General features: G+C 43.7%; 1 protein-coding gene across 1 annotated transcript; it reads left to right on the plus strand.

Moving 5' to 3' along the window:
- The first annotated feature begins 1,103 nt into the window (after positions 1-1,103).
- Positions 1,104-15,313, plus strand: flvcr1 (FLVCR heme transporter 1). The gene is made up of 10 exons (XM_041958342.1): positions 1,104-2,100; positions 2,552-2,696; positions 3,248-3,388; positions 5,385-5,452; positions 6,844-6,947; positions 7,617-7,727; positions 9,419-9,524; positions 9,836-9,947; positions 10,077-10,144; positions 11,849-15,313. The coding sequence occupies exons 1-10, from the start codon at positions 1,399-1,401 to the stop codon at positions 11,945-11,947; spliced, it is 1,656 nt and encodes a 551-aa protein (XP_041814276.1). The 5' UTR covers positions 1,104-1,398; the 3' UTR covers positions 11,948-15,313.
- Positions 15,314-16,780: the final 1,467 nt, after the last annotated feature.

The following is a 16,780-nucleotide window of genomic DNA, read 5'->3' on the forward strand; positions in this document are numbered from 1 at the left end:
TTAATACTGAAACTTTTGGTGCCAGAAAACAGGGACAGAGTGAGACCTCTGTTCTCTCACTCTTCTCAACGGACGGCAACGCTGAGGTCAAAGGTTATCTGATCTTCCTGACACAGACCTACATGCATCAGAGGGATTTCACGTGCAAACAGTTGCACATGCATAAAATGACTGGACTACTAATTATTGTTGTTTCTACTTATCTATTAAATTAAAGTGGATTTTATTGCAACCTCGGTCACACAGGGCTGTATGTTCTGTTATTACAGGCTGAGTAATTACTCCTCACTAACAAACGTCTGCCAGCACCATGTTTAAGACCACATGGTCTTTATATTTTTTTTTTATGTTTTTTTTTCCACACATAGCAATGAAACAATAAAAAATGTGTATAATACATATGAATCGCCTGTGGGATCAGACTTCTACCTGCAGCTTGTACCTGCAGCAGCTGAGTCCCACTGGGTCAAAAGATGATTAGGATTAGAACAGATAACAGCCCGAGCATATGGAAGGGCTAATTATCTGGACAGAGCCGCAACATTACGCACCTGAAACTGACCTGATAGGTAATGCACGGGTTTATGTCTATATAACATCATTTTCATTGATTTACTCATTATTTATCTGATTGTTTTACATTTATATTTAGCATTTAGCAATCATGTCTTCAAGAACAAGTGATGAGTGTTATGAGCTTATGTGGACTGACATTTCAACAGGAGCTTAATGTGTAATATTGTTAATTAAAATGTAATAATAATAATAATAATAATAATAATAATAATAATTTAGCAGTGCAAGATATTTGGCCTCACATGAACCAAACAGAAGGCAGCTTCTAATCAAACTGATATTAACCTCTTATAATATGTGATGGGTCATGCTGAGAGTCTACTAATGCTTCTATTTCACTTTACAAGCTGTTGCATCATGGGATCCAAGCTTCCACATGGTCACCGATTACGCGCACATTAAAACCACAAGATACTACAAGCTGTAGCTGCTCTTCTATTGGCTCCCCAGCATCGGAAGGCCGCGTGTCAGCGTCGGCTGAACAAAAGATAGAGGGACCCAGAGAGGCAACGAGAGAGAGAGAGAGACTCACCAGCCTGGCAGACAGGCGGTAAGCTGGTGGAGAGAAGAGGCGGAAGACGGAAGATACCGGGGGTTGAAATGAGCAGGACGCGTTAGAGTCGGTCAGTTTAATACCCGAGAGGTCTCAGTCTGGTTCCCACCACAGTCATTCATGTTCTTTAAAGCATCGGAGCGACATCCACAAGTCACCGAATGAGGAAACCGCTTTGTTTTGCGTTCCCTCGCTTCCTGCCTCGCCCCTAGCTGTCATCTCTGGACTCAGCCGCGCGGAAAAACAAGAAAAACTATCAAACAGGCATCATGGTCGCAGGCGAGCTCGTGCAGGAGCATCTGCGCGCGGATGCTGGCGCACCTGACGACATCACGGTGGACAGGAAGACCCTCGAGCTGCAGGGAGCCGCCGAGCGATGCGCGGGTCCGACGTACGGAGCGGCGCCGACGTGCGGCGCTGGGGAGACGGACAGCGAGCGGGCGCTGGAGCAGGAGAAGGAGGTGCCGGCGGATGAAAGAGAGGCGATGCTGCCCAACGGCGGAGGAGGGGAGGCGGAGGAGGAGAAGCTGGAGACGAGGCTGTACCGGCGCCGGTTCGCCGTGCTGACCGTTTTCAGCCTGTACTCTTTGGTGAACGCCTTCCAGTGGATCCAGTACAGCATCATCACCAACGTGTTCACCCAGTACTACGGGGTGACCAACGAGGAGGTGAACTGGCTCTCCATCGTCTACATGGTCGCCTACGTGCCGCTCATCTTCCCGGCCACCTGGCTGCTGGACCGGAAGGGTCTGCGGCTCACGGCCCTGCTGGGTGCCGGCCTCAACTGCGCCGGCGCCTGGCTCAAGTGCGCCAGCGTGAGCCCCGAGCTGTTCGGAGTCACCGTCACCGCGCAGGTCATCTGCTCCGTGGCGCAGGTGTTCATCCTCGGCCTGCCGTCCCGCATCGCCTCGGTGTGGTTCGGACCGCGCGAGGTTTCAACCGCGTGCGCCACGGCCGTGCTCGGGAACCAGGTCAGTGTGTGCGCGAGCGCGCGTGCGCGTGCCACAGCGAACGTGGAATAAAACAGTGCAGAGTAGAAGAAAGATGTAGCTGATGGAATATAATGTGATAAATAAATGAGGATAAATTATAATAAAACAGACTACAAGACAAAGCTCTGATTCCACATAAGTACAACAGACCTGCAGCAGATTATGACTGAACAGAGTTTAATAAAATATGAAACATTTCAAATGTAGAAATGTGTGTTAATATAAATATAAAAGCAAATGTGAGAGAAAAGTGCACAATTAAGCTATAAACAAGGATGTTATCTCCAAACACTCCATTTCAATATTTTCTAAAATAAAATATGTTCTAACAACAAGAGTAGAGTTTGTAAACCACATGTCTCTCTCTCTCATTCTCTCTCTCTCTCTCTCTCTCTGTTTGTGTGTGTGTCTCTATGTCTCTCGGCCCTAGTTGGGAACAGCCATTGGTTTCCTGTTGCCTCCAGTTTTGGTTCCCAACACGCCTGACGACCTTAAACTGACTGGTCACAACATCAGCATCATGTTCTACGGCACCGCCGCTGTCTCCACAGGCCTCTTCATCCTCACTGTTATAGGTACGAACACACACTCGCACACACACACACACACACACATGCTGCCTGGCCTCGAGGGAGGTAGCACGCTACGCGCCCTCGCCATCTGTTCCAGTTCCAGATTCGTGGTTCTCCTGAAAGTCGTGTGAGGTGAGCACAGGCGCAGCTCTGCACCTTAGAACAGAGGTGTGTGTTTGTGTGAACCTTCTTCTGAGGACCAGGTGTCCTCGTGAGGGTGAAATTGTCCAGAAACCTTCCACAGTGCTGCTACATCTGTAAATGCCTGGCTCAGGATTAGGATTTGAGTTTAGGATTAAAGTTAGAGTAGGATTAGGTCTAGGTTAAGGAAAGACCTGTGGTTCAGGGTGAGGGTCTTAAACACATGACACTGTTCTGTGTTTTGGAGCGGGGAGGGGTTGGTGGTACCTGGAGTCGCCTCATTCTCATTTTAGACTAAACTCACATTTTAGATCACTGTTGTTTTATATTGCACATGAGTGAACATCATCGTGTATTTATCTCTGTTTTTGTGAAATGAGGAAGCTAACACATGCCTGACTTGTCCCCATCAGTCATAAAGGACCGCCCGTCCCTCCCTCCCAGTCAAGCCCAGGCCATCCTACCGGACTCTCCTCCTGAAGATTACTCCTACAAGCAGTCCATCTTCAACCTGCTGAAGAACAAAGCCTTTGTCCTCCTGCTCATCAGCTACGGTGAGTGTGAAGCCATGAGATCAAAGCATTTCGTGGACTCTCGGATCGGGAGAGTTCAGCGAGTGCATGAAGGCTCAGCTTCTGGATCCCAATCAGAACATGAACAGTCTGACTGGAGGTCCAGGATCAGCAGTTAATGAGCTCTGATGTACCTCAGGTCAATCTTCATCTTTATCACAACAGAAATCTGTGATCAGAGATCAGTTAGAAACCAAAAGCTTCAACATCACTGCTCGACTGAATACTACTGTAGTACTGTCACTACTGCTGCTGCTACCACTACTACTACAGAATTAATACTTCTATTATCACCACTTACTACCATCACTGCTACCATTACAAATATGTTCAAAACTAATGCTTTTATTATTCCAACTACTGATAATACTTCTACTAAGATTATATTTACTATTACTACTTCTACCACTTAATTTACCACTAATTCTACAGTAGTACTACTACTGCTACCATGACTTCTATTACTTCTACCATTACCCACATGTTCACTAGTAATAATTTTATTATTGCTACAACTACTATCACTGCTTTTACTACTACTACTACTTATGCCTCTACTTGTTGTATTCCTGCCACCACTAATACTACTGCATCTGCTACTACCACTACAACTAATATGACCTCAACTGTACCACTAAATCTTTTAGTATTTGTACTGTTTCCATTAGTACAACTACCACCAAAAAGGCCTGCCAGTGTATTGGCTTTGTTTTATGTTGCATTCTTGGAACCCAGGTCAAAAAGCAGTATAATTTAGTGTATTAGACAAATAATTTAAGTATAGAAAAGTCATTACAAGTACACTTTTACTTTGTGTGCTTAATTTAAAGTATGTTTCACACACACTTCTAAAAAATGTACTTCTAAATAAATTAAGTTCGACTTAAATGCATTAAAATGAATATACTAATTCGGCAATACTTAAAGCGGTATTTCAAAGTACTTAATGTGTACTTTATTGTAAGTGTATTGTAAATTGTACTTAAGAGTACTTTTAAAAGTGTACTAAATTAGAAATACTTCTGATAGTAATAAAGTGTAGTTATGAAACGTATACTTATTTTCAAGTCTTTTGTAATCGACCGTTAGCAGCTTAATTAAAGTGTACTTTAATTTTACTTCACTTGAAGTATATTGAAGTATTTACAACACAGCAGTGATATAATACAAATGTTTTGAATGCTCATTTCTCTGAAATCTCTGATTTTCACTGAAAGTTTGTGAAAAGTTGAGCTAATTTAGCAGCTATTTACACTTCAGGTATTACTCAAGTGGGCCTCAAGGACTACATGAGTACTCTTAAGTTTACCTGAAGGGGACAATTCTTCACTTTCTTCTGTTGTTTCTTCTGTGTTGCATTTTTTCACCCGGGAAGCCATCACTCACACAGCACATACAGGCACTTTTCCCTGAGCGTTTCCCTGGAGAGACGCCACGAAGGCCTCTTTAAGGCTGCAGCTGAACGAGGCTGCTCATGTTTCCAGCGTGACCATCTGACCACACGCGTTGTCGACACATGACTCCTCCGTGCGTGACGACACAACACGCACACACGTCACAACTGTAAATGATGATGATGATGAACACTTTCCTCTTCCTCGCTCAGCCAGACACGTTTGTTTTCTTCTACACTTCAGGCCGACTCAGAGAAGAGGATGAGGCCATATTTAATGTCAGACACATTACCTGCACACCTGATTCTCTGTAGCTTGGCAACAGCCAATCAGAGATGCACACACACTCACAGCAAGTCAAGACAGGTAGACACACAGTGGGATAGGCAGAGCTTGATTTATTTGCCAATAAATTTACTCTCTAATAACATTAATCCATGTGTCTCTGTTGGTAGAAAACAATAACCGACATACAAACATTATTCCTTATTGGATTTGAAAACATACATTAACTCTAAGCTGAGCGTACTCATTTTGTGTAGAAGACAGAAATGCTGAAACTCTTTGTACTCCTCTGTCTGCAGGCATAATGACTGGTTCCTTCTACTCTGTCTCAACACTGCTCAACCAGATGATCATGGACTGCTATGAGGTAAAAAACCCAAACGGCTCAGAGTTAATGAGGGAATGCAAACACACTGTTGAAGCTCACGGTCTTATTTATATCTGTGATGGGATGGGATGCCTCTTGTTGCCAGTCGTTCCAATTTAGATTATTTCAGATATTTGACAAAAGAACCTTAATTGAAGGTCCACTTTCTCGCTGCTGATGGAGTATTTAGGAGTGACTCTAGGGATGATGATGATGATGCTTCTGCTGCTTGATCTTATTGTTGCTTTGTCAGTCCTGAGAGAATATTTTGGCTACGACTCGACAGATTAGAATGAAATTTGCTCCAGATGTTCTTGATCCGCAGATGATGAATCCCAAAGACTCTGCTGGTCGCCTGACCTGCCCTCCAGCGCCACCAGCAGCCTAATTTTTCCACTTGTACATCAAGTTAACGACAGGATGGTTTAACATCTGATGCAACAGCTGCAGCTTTGGAGATTAATGGTTACATAGCATGCCGCATAGCTAATATTAGCATCCTAACATGCTAAATGACAAACATTAATGCACTTAATATTAACATGTTAGCCTGCTTGCTGTTCATACTGTATGTTCACATGTTAGCATGCACATTACAAACTAAATGCTATCATGTAACATGCTAACTGTGCACATGTTGAGTTAGCTTTTTTGACGTTTAGCTTTTGTGTCTTGTCACAAATACATCACTTATTGTCACGTTTTAATGGCTAAAAGAACGAGACACGAAGCAGGTCAAACAACATCATGATGGAACAATCTACGCCACTTTCAGATCATCTGGTTTCCACCTCAGACATGCTTAAAACAGCTTTGCACCGTTTATGTTTTCCCTCTAAGTTTGTGATTAAAATGCACATAAAAGGAGGTGGAGGAGAAGTGGGTGGAGAGAGGGGAGGAGAGGAAGAGGCACTGAGAGAGAAAAGAACAAAGAAACGTCTGATGGCTTTGATGAGACGTGAACTTATTGTCTGAGTTCATTAGCTGTTTTCACGCATGCCTGCTGCCCACCATAACACTGTCAGAGCACGCACACATGCACACACACACGCACACTCACACACACACGCACACACACACACACACACACGAAGCAAAATGATGGAGAGAAAGACTGATTTGTTCACTTTAAAGCTCTTCACTGCTGCTCATTCAGCCTCTCACACTCTGTCCCCGTCACACACAGAGATGTTCACCCTCACATGAACTTATAAACCTCCTCCAGCTGAACTGTCAGATGACTTAACAGCTCTGTCCCACCACTGTAAACCCCCCCATGTACATGGGACATGTGACTGGCCGGTAGTCCACCTGTAAGGGGAACGCTTGTGTTTCTGCTCAGATTTGATGAGTTTAAAGGTGTGTTGACGTGTGTTATCTCCTCTCCACAGAACCAGGAGCTGAATGCTGGGAGAATTGGTTTGACTCTGGTTGTCGCTGGGATGGTCGGCTCCATCCTCTGTGGCCTGTGGCTGGACCACACAAAGACATACAAGTAGGCAACACACAAACACACATTTCTCGCCTGTACATTACAGTATGTACTATTATCATTGCAAGTGTACAGTCTTCTATCAGCAGTGATGGAAAAGGACCCAAAAATTTGGCTCAGTTATTACATGACCAAAAGTATGTGGACACTTTAAGGTTACATCCCTGGCTGGAGGCTGCTGGTGTTGGACGATGAGGTCTGGCTCAGGGGGCTCTGCACAGACCAGTTCCTGTTTATAGACCTGACTTTGTGCACGATGGTTTTGCCATGTTAAAACAGGAACACGTCCTCCTCAAACTGTTGGAGGACGGTGTTGTGTGACGCTGAGCCACACAGGTGTGTCCACATACTTCTGGAATGGTCTGTATTATGTTATAGTAATAATGTCCGAGTTGCTTCATTTGTCTGACACAGAACAAAACAAATGCTCCTGCTGGGAGGGTTGATGCTGTGAAATGAAACCTGAGACGATCAAGTTGCAGGGAGTTGAGAGAACGTGAATCCTGGCCTCACCCAAACCGGTCAGGTTGGGCCAGATCAGATTGTAGATCTGCCGTCAGCACTCTCGGTTTAATGTGTCTCCATAGTTTCATGGGGGGGCAGGGAAATCAATCAGTATGGGGAGAATCAAAGCTTGACATGCAGAGGATGATCAGTGTCTGTGTTTCACAGGATGACGACTCTGATCGTGTACATCCTGTCGTTTCTCGGCATGCTGGTCTTCACCTTCACTCTGGACCTCAACAACATCTACCTGGTCTTCTTCACTGCTGGAGTCCTGGGGTACGACTGGCCTCATTCACTAAGTTATTATTCCCTAATCACATTTACATAGTGTACTGTATTTGTTCCATAACGTACATGATATATATTATATTAGATGTATTTATATCTATATAAAAGTTTGAATTGACAAATGCAGGTCTGTACTGGCACAGAAAAGCCAAATGAGACACAATCAAATGTAATGCAGCCTGAGGCGTTCAGGAACAGGATCTAACACGTGACGCTGCGGCGGGCTCATGTTGTGTGCATGTGAAACAGCGACTTAACTCCTCCAGGCCGCACAGCGTCATATCATCCCAGGGTTTGAGCTGGAAAGTGGCGGGTGTAGATTGGAGGAGGGGCGGGGGCTTCTTTTGCTCAGATATGTTAGACGTCACCTCGTAAACCATCTGCAGTTACATCAGAGGGCTCATAAAGACAAATGACTGCACAGTCCACACTGCTTCCTCCTTCCATTAGCAGCACTGACCTTCACCTGCACATTCCTGCAGTGGCATATTCTGATGGTAAAAGCCTCACACGCTTATGCAGGGTGATTATATATGAAGTGTGTCAGCAGAAAATAAACCAAATGATGAAGATGAGAACATGAGTTGCAGGCTGGAAACACGTCCAGGTGTATCTAGGAGGCACTAATCTACTACCCATCAATCAGCTGCACTGAAAAACACAGACAGTGCTGAATAATAGCTGCAGGGGTCATCTCCTAAAATATGGATTTTCTTTTTGTGCTGTGTTTTGTTACAGATGCAACAATGAGATGCATCAACATGCAAATAGAAATGCAAAAGATAAGCAAAAGAGTGAAAAGGACGTTCAGTTCAGTCAAAGATCTGAACCTATGAGTGATCACTGAGCTGCTGAAACACACTAAAGACAGAATATCTGGGCTTGTTTCCCCACCTTTGGGCTGCATCGCTGTGCTGTTTTGGAGTTTCACTCTCACAACTACACAACGCTGCTGTCAAAACAAGTCATTGAGCAGGGTGTGAGCTCTGCCTCTTTCTCTGCTGTTGTAGGTGTAAACATACCTGCTGCAGGTGTGAAGCGGGCACTGTGGAGATGTTTACATACAAATACGAATTCAGGTTTACAAAATTATTCCAATTCCTTTTAAATACTGAGGCTGATGTGCGACAGCTGCAGTTTTTCACCTTTCAAACCTGAACATCATCATTTATGATATATAACAAAACGCAACCTCTCAGTTATTAGATTATTTTATACCATGGTCTGGGTGAATACTCAATTCTGATTGGCTGCAGGGTGTCTGTTAAAAAGTGTTATAGGGCACCTATAAAATAAGTTCCGGTCAAATAGCCTGATTGTTCTAAATTATTGCGCTGGCTCAACCGCTAGTTGGTAACCGTGCGTCCTCCGCTTCGCGTCGGATGGTTCACGCCTCCGCGTCGTCCATTTATTTCTGATAATGGACACCTCGTCAGGCATTATCCCTTACATATTTTATTGCCACGTGATATTATAATGGGGATATTACCTAAAAGCTTAAGGTGGATCAGGTGTTCTGTGGACTGCTAAAGCAAAAGCCTTTTTTTATTTTTCTCCAGTTTAGATCTGTGAGAGTTTTTTTTTTTTTTTTTGTACCTCTTCAGTGGCTGTTATCACACATTCAAACAGGTGATTTAACTGGATTTAGTCTCTAAACTAAAGCGACGTCTGTGTCTCAGGTTCTTCATGACGGGTTACCTTCCTCTGGGCTTTGAGTTTGGAGTGGAGATCACCTACCCAGAGTCTGAGGGAACCTCGTCAGGACTCCTCAATGCTTTTGCTCAGGTATCACAAAGTGCCACTAAAGCAGGCATGTCAAACTGATTCCACAAAGGGCCGTGTGGCTGCAGGTTTTCTTTCCACCAAGGAGGAGCACACCAGGCTGGAATCAAATAATCAGATGATCTCAGTCGTCAGCTGATAACTAAGTGATCCCTTGGTGTTGATTGGTTGTGCTCCTCGTTGGTTGGAGCCACACGGCCCTTTGTGGAATCAGTTTGACATATAACATATTAACTTTTGTTGTATCCATTCTTTGGTGCTGATTTGTAACTGTAATGTGTGCTCTGTGTGTGTGTGTGTGTGTGTGTGTGCAGATATTTGGGATTATTTTCACTCTGATTCAGGGTAAACTGACCACAGACTACAATCCACTGATTGGAAATATCTTCCTCTGCGCCTGGATCTTCCTGGGAATACTGCTCACTGGTAGGCAGTGTGTGTGTGTGTGTGTGTGTGCGTGGGTGTGTGGGTGTGTGTGTGTGTTCGTTCATTTGTGCATGCAAATATTAGATATATGAAATATTAGAAATGTTTTTGTCTTTGTTTGTGTTTCAGCCTTAATTAAGTCAGAACTGAAAAGACACAACGTCAACATGGGAGCAGCCGGCGACCACCTGCGAGCTGTAAGTGCACACACACACACACGCACAGACACGCACACTGGGAGTGATGTCTGCCCTCTCGCAGCTTTTCAGTAGATCTGTGGCTGCTTTGCATAAGTAGACTATAGCTGAAGATAAGTTGGTATTTTTGTGTATTTGTTGACTTTCTGGATGATGGATTCCATGGACAGAGAGGACAGCGTCCAGTCTGAGTGTCTCTTTGTGCACTGTTTTTCCTCATACTGGCGTCCCACGGTGTGACCTTACAAGAGACAGATTCTTGAACCTGTCTCTGCTTTCCCTGAACAGAGGCCCTTGTCACGTTGGACATTAAGTGTCCTCTGTGTTTCTGCTCTGGAATACAAACTGCCCTCAGAACAGATGAAGCCAGAAGATTGTTTCTCTTCTTGATTGTACCCTCGCCACAGGCTGATTATCTGTAATGATTTCTGAAGGCGCCCTGCAAATCGCCCTTCAGACAAGCCAGGCCATTAAATCTGCTTGTGTGAACTCTTCAGTCTTTATTCCACCATTTGTTCCCACCATCCTGCTGAGTCACTGCAGTGTCCTTCAGAGAAGGTAAATCATCGAGCCCATCCTCTCCCTCCTCTTCCTCTTTAGCCCAGAGGTTTCCAGCTTAAGCTTTGGCTACATGGAATGTGATATTTTCAATTACCACTTTCATATGTGGTCTTCAATCAGATACAGGCCTGATTTTTTGCAGTGTGGCCTCAGTCTGAACAGTCACATCAGAGTTCATATGACTTCCTGTGGTTTTGGATAAAATCACTCGTGGCTCCGATTCTCCATACAGCATTAGCATTGTTCCACAAAAAGCCATAATTATAAACCTCATCCTCGTTTCATCGGCTCACAGATTGCAGTGTGAACATCACACTGCAGTGTGTGGTTTGTTAAATGAGTTAGTAAATATATAAATTATAGAAACCTACAGAACTCTCTATGCTCTCTTTTGTCACTGATGCACTGTGACGGGTCACAAGCGCTGCCTCATGTCACGAGCTCACCACTGAAAACCACAGTGCAGGATTTCAATTGTTTTCATTTGGCGCCATCTGGTGGTGGTATAGAGAAAGACATGGATGAATGGACTGAATGGCATGCAACACTGCAACAACTGCCACAGGAATTGATTCATGAGTCTTCAGAACATTTAAAAAAATGCTAGAATCATATAAAATACCTTCAAACCAGCAATTAATGGTGCTTTGGTTACTTCGGTGCAGCAGAAACAAACCTAACACAACATTGAGACATGATCACCTTTTCAGATGATATGGTGAACTTTGAAGTATTCTCTGATTTTAGCTGTGTTTCAGCTAAAGCTGAAGCTGCTAAATGCCTCATCCGTCTGCAGGACAGGTGGTGTGCAGGTAGCTTTTAACTGGAAACGGCTGCCTGCTGCAGCTAAAAATGCCACAGAGAGCAGTGAGAGTTTCTTTGGATTCTTCGTCAGTGCAATCATCATGGGTGACAAAAGGTGTTACTGACTGGTGGGGGATTAGTTTTTCTCCCATGCCTTGTTGATAACTGACACCTTTAGACAGAATAATGATTCTGCAGCTACATGGCCTAGCTAGCAGCCCAGAGATGGCTGCGCTTGTCTAATCGGGTTCATATTTCATGAATTAGCACCCTGTTAGCTTCATCAAAGCCGAAGCTCCTCCTGTTTTGCTGACTGCCATCTAAATTTCTTTCTCCTAGCTTCCTGCCGACTGTCCCGGGGACCTCCCTTCAGAGAAGAAAGCCAACGGTGTCAAGATGGAACCCTCGATCAGCTTCTCCCGTGAAACCTCGCTGTGACCCTGCCAAGTCACTGGATCGTAGGACAAATAAGGTCTCCCTGCTGCCCTGGCAAACATGTGGGCACCGTAGTCCACATGAAGTAGCTAAAGGTGCACTTGATATTCATTGCCAAGCATAATCTTCTCGATAATTGGAATTTGAATTGAGCCAAGTCTAATCAAGCACAGCCACAATCTACGGTGGATTCACGCTGGGCCGGCGACCAAAAAGGCGAGGAGGGAGTTGGTCAGCGCTCCTCCCACGCTGTTTGACTCCTCTGCAGTTGGATCCAGGTCCCTCCTGCTCCCAAAACACTTGCACAGAAGAAGCATTACCTCCAACTGACAGAACTGTGGGTTTTATCCCGGAATGGTGAAAAGAAAAATATGCTAGCAACGACATGCAGAAGAGGCTCGGCTGCACTTTAATAGCACTGGAGGTGAAGCATGGCGCTCCTGCTTTGGTTACTGTATGTGAATGTGGTTTAAGAGGAAAACAAGCGACCGGTTTCTAGATCAGCATCACAAGGCTTGTTGTGGTTGAAACAAAATACACCTGGGATTCTTGATCGACCACAACAGCAGGTGAAGCGTTTGGAGGCTTCAGGTGTTTGGGGGGGTGGAGCTACAGAGCCATGCACAGGGCCAGCGTTTCCTGAGTTTACTTGAATTATGCTTTCACGCTCCGGACTGGGGCTGTCGCGGTGGAGGAGTTTCGTTGCTTTAGGGCGGCTCAACATGCGGTAGTAGCACTTTTGTTAGTATGTTTCCTGAGTCTGCTGCAGCTGAGGTGAACTGGAATAATTAGCAGAGCGAGTGAGGCGGTGGCTTTGTGACTTTCTCCTGTGTGGCAGTTAATCAAAATATTATGAAATATCCGGATCACAGCCACTTAAATGCATCATGACATACCTTTAGAAATGAAGCATTGTGCTGCTGCAGAGACGGAAGGGAACGTGCATGTTTGGTGCATTTTTTTCAGTCAAAATGAAATGAAAAATCTTTGTTCCCACTAAAATCGTCACTCATAAAAATCGTAATATTTGCCAAATAATCTCAACATAATTGAAAATGTTTTTTTGCATATTGTTCAGCCGTGCCGCGTGCACTTTAATGTGTGGCGTCAGGTGCGGTTGCGGTGGTCGGATGCCATCTCCTGTGGCTGGCTTGTCATTGGTTACCGCGACAGCCCTGTTTGTGACCTGTGTGTTAATGTTAATGTTGCTTCAGCTGATTCCTTCTTTACATATAAAACTGGTTATGTCAGTTATCAAACAGGAACCTCATCTGAAATCTGTTTTGAAGCTGATCATTCATGTTTTTTTCTTCTACAATGCTGCAGACCGATCAGATGGGCCGAAGAGCAGCTGCAAATAAATGTGCATGGTTTGCTTTAGTCTGTGTAATAATGGCCGGTTGTTATCACACATGATATGACTGTACTGTAAGTCCGAGGAGGTCTAGACAAATACAGAAGTACATAAACTGACGCTGTCTAAGACCCTCACAGGTTTTTATCAGCAGCTTCTTTTTTTCACAGATGTTTACATACGAATGTGCTTTTTATTTCCTGGGATCTGTAAATAGTTAAATTATGGCTGATTGTGCATACCAGGTGAAGTCAGCCCCTCAGCAAACCCGGAGGTCACAAATGATTGAGAAAACGTGAAGAACACTTCCATCCCTGAGCTTTTTCCATCTTTTGCTTCCCTGAAGTCTCCGCCGCAAAGAGGCAAAGAGGATGGAGGTGAAGGGAGGGAATGCAGAGGCCATTTAGAACAGATTATCTGCTCTGAAGGGACAAACCTGACACTTTATCTTTATCAACGGGCTTATTTACTGACTCCTTTCTTTCATCCATCGTTGGATGTCCAAAGTCCAAAAGCTGCAGACTTGTTTTATACACGACACTGTAATTTCTCTCCGGTAATATGTACTGTAGAATATGAGGCATGCTCATCCAACAGAACTGTGCTGCAGTGTTTTCCTCCACAAACCACAGCGGACCAAACAGAATGTGAACACGTTCTGAGCTCAGTGCACAAAACCAAACACATGCACAACGTCAAGTTTTCTACCCCAATGCACGACTTCAGGTGTGTTTTTAATGTCACGCATGTCGGCCAACAGCGCCATCTTGTGGGTTCCTCCAGTAGCACAGAGCAACGAGGCGAGCAGGGTGGACAGGAGAAGCACAAAAGTGTTCAATTCTTTCTGTAACAGAAAAAGAAGAAAAAGCAGTTTATTTTCATTTGTTCATTTTATTTCTGTCGTGTAAAAGTTCGACTTGTAGAAGGAATTCTGCTTTTTGTAGCTTTCATTACTCATTTCTAACTCAAAGTGCTTTTTTTTTACTTAAGTGTGAATGAATGTTGCCAACTTTCACTGTTTCTAAATAGATGCTAAAGTGCTTTTAGCTGTTTAGTTTACTTCCATGTTTGTGTGCAAAGTCTTACGCCCTGTCAGCTCTGGATGAGGTTTTAAGTCTGAGATTCATCTGACTGAACAGAACAGCAGTGTTTTAGTCTGAAAGTCAACATTTGACTTGTTTTCATGATAGTTTGAAGTTAAATGATTCTAAAAGATAAACCCTATAAACAAGCAGGATTTTCAGTGGTAAAAATATATTTAGGGATATTTTGGCTTTTTAAAATGAGACTTTATCATCTTCACTCTCACAAGCTTCATGCCAGCTATTTGTTTCCATGGAAACAGCATCGAACAGCACTTTGACGACCAGTCAGTTCAGCAGCATCATGTTCGTTACTGTCGAGACTAAAACTTTTCAAAATGAGTCCTCAAACAAAACCGCTTGTTGATGACGGCTTATTTTAGGAATAAGTTGTCACACAAGTGTGAGAATATTAATCAGTGTTGACTGTTCAACATCAGAACAGACCTTTATTAACCCAGTAGCATGTTTCTACAAAGCACTGCTGAACCTTCTGTTTCACTTGTCTTTGGTTGAAAATATTTATTTGCTTCTTTTTTATGTTTTGGCTCTTAAGAATTGAAGATCTCATCTCTCTAACATGTGGTCATATAATTTATTTGTCTTGTCAAGTTAGGCTATTTATTAATCACTGTGAATAAATTGTTAGAAATGGCAGAGTAAGATTATAGAAAAGGATTAAAAAAGCATGTTCTCTGGACTGACAAACGCTGACAATTCAATGTGTGACATCTCATTTCATGCTTTCATATTTTTAAAATGTGCATTTATAAAAGTTTCTCTTCCATCTCATGCTTGTTGAACCATATTTTGTGTTGTCTCCATCCTGTTTTCAACATTTCTCTCTGTGACAGAAATAGATTTTAAAACAGAAATCAGGAAGTGATATTATGTTCTAGGTACTCTGACTAGCGCTGACACAATTTCTGTATTAAATTGGCTCTGCTGTTGCAAAATATATCAAGAACAGCTTTAAGTTCACAGTGTTGCTGTTTTCTGACACATAACAACTTGATGGCAGTGGTCAAACTGACCTCCAAGCTGTCATGGTGGCACTTTCTGAAGGTCTTTGTTTTTCTAATTGTCAACAGATCTCATGAATAGACCCAATCCAGCAGTGTGTTAGTCTGTGTATCAATACTTCCCAATTTACCTTCCCAGTTTGTGGCACTCAGCCCCAAACCAACCGTTTAGGTCGCACATTTAAAGACAAACTCAAAATTTTCTCTGAAGTAAGTTGAAATTGACAAAAGTATTTGGTCTCCACATTTCGTATTTCACTGGTAATACTGTGGTACAATAACATCATTTTTTGATTCAGAACTTGAAATCCCTTGAGGCCTGCTCTTCTCCTGCAAACTGCTCCAGTTATCTCAGATCTGAAGGATCTTCCAGCTGCTGTTTTTTTTAAGATCTCCCCACAGCTGTTCAGCTGGATTTAGATCCAGACTCACTGCTGGCCACCTTCATCCAGCATTTCCTTTTCAGCCGTTCCCGGGTGCTTCCTGGTGTGTGTTTTGGCTCATTGTCCTGCTGGAGGACTTGTGACCTCTGATGGCGTTGCAGCTTTGTGACACTGGTTGATCATTGCACTCTGAGATACCATGGTAATCTCCTGATTTCATGATGTCACACACAGATTCAAGGCACCCAGTACCAGACTATAGTACCAAAGTTTATACCATGTACCAAAAAGCTTCAACTTGGTCGCATTTGTCCACAGGATATTCTCCCAGAAGGATTTTGGCTTGTTCAGGTGTGTTTCGGCAAACTCCAGCCTGACTTTCTTGTGTCTCCCTCTCAGCAGTGGATTCCTCCTTTCTCTCCCACCAGTTCCCCCCCTCATTGCATTGTGTTCTTTGTCTCTGAAGGTCAGCCTCAATCTGTTTTGCCCTTGTCCAAAGTCTGTTCTACACCATTCAAACAATCCTTTGCTGCCATCTTTGGTCAACCTTTCTCTTGCCTCCTCTTCAGGGGAGTCTGGGTTTAATACCATCAGCCTTAAACTTCTCGATAACATTAAGCATGGTGGACGCAGGAACATCAAGGTCTCTGGAGATGGACGTGTAGCTTTGAGATTGTTCATGCTGGGCTATGATCTTCAGATCTTCTCAGGCAATTCTCTGATTTTATCTATACTCCATCAGGTTCACACAATAACACAAAACAGCACTTTGTTCTGTTTAAACTGGCTGAATGAGTGATATTCGATAGCAGGCAGCTCTAACTCACCACAGGTGAGTTCATGGCGAATCCAAATATTTCTGGCAACTTCTAAAAAGGTGTTAATTTAAACACAAGATACTTGTGCTCAAAAAGAGGATTCATTCTCAGTGAAGAACCTTGGAGCCCTAATCTGCCTCTATACATGCCAAAGAGCAGTGATCCCTAACACGTCTC

This window comes from Chelmon rostratus, chromosome 18 (assembly GCF_017976325.1).
Source record: "Chelmon rostratus isolate fCheRos1 chromosome 18, fCheRos1.pri, whole genome shotgun sequence".
NCBI classification, from domain to species: domain Eukaryota; kingdom Metazoa; phylum Chordata; class Actinopteri; order Chaetodontiformes; family Chaetodontidae; genus Chelmon; species Chelmon rostratus.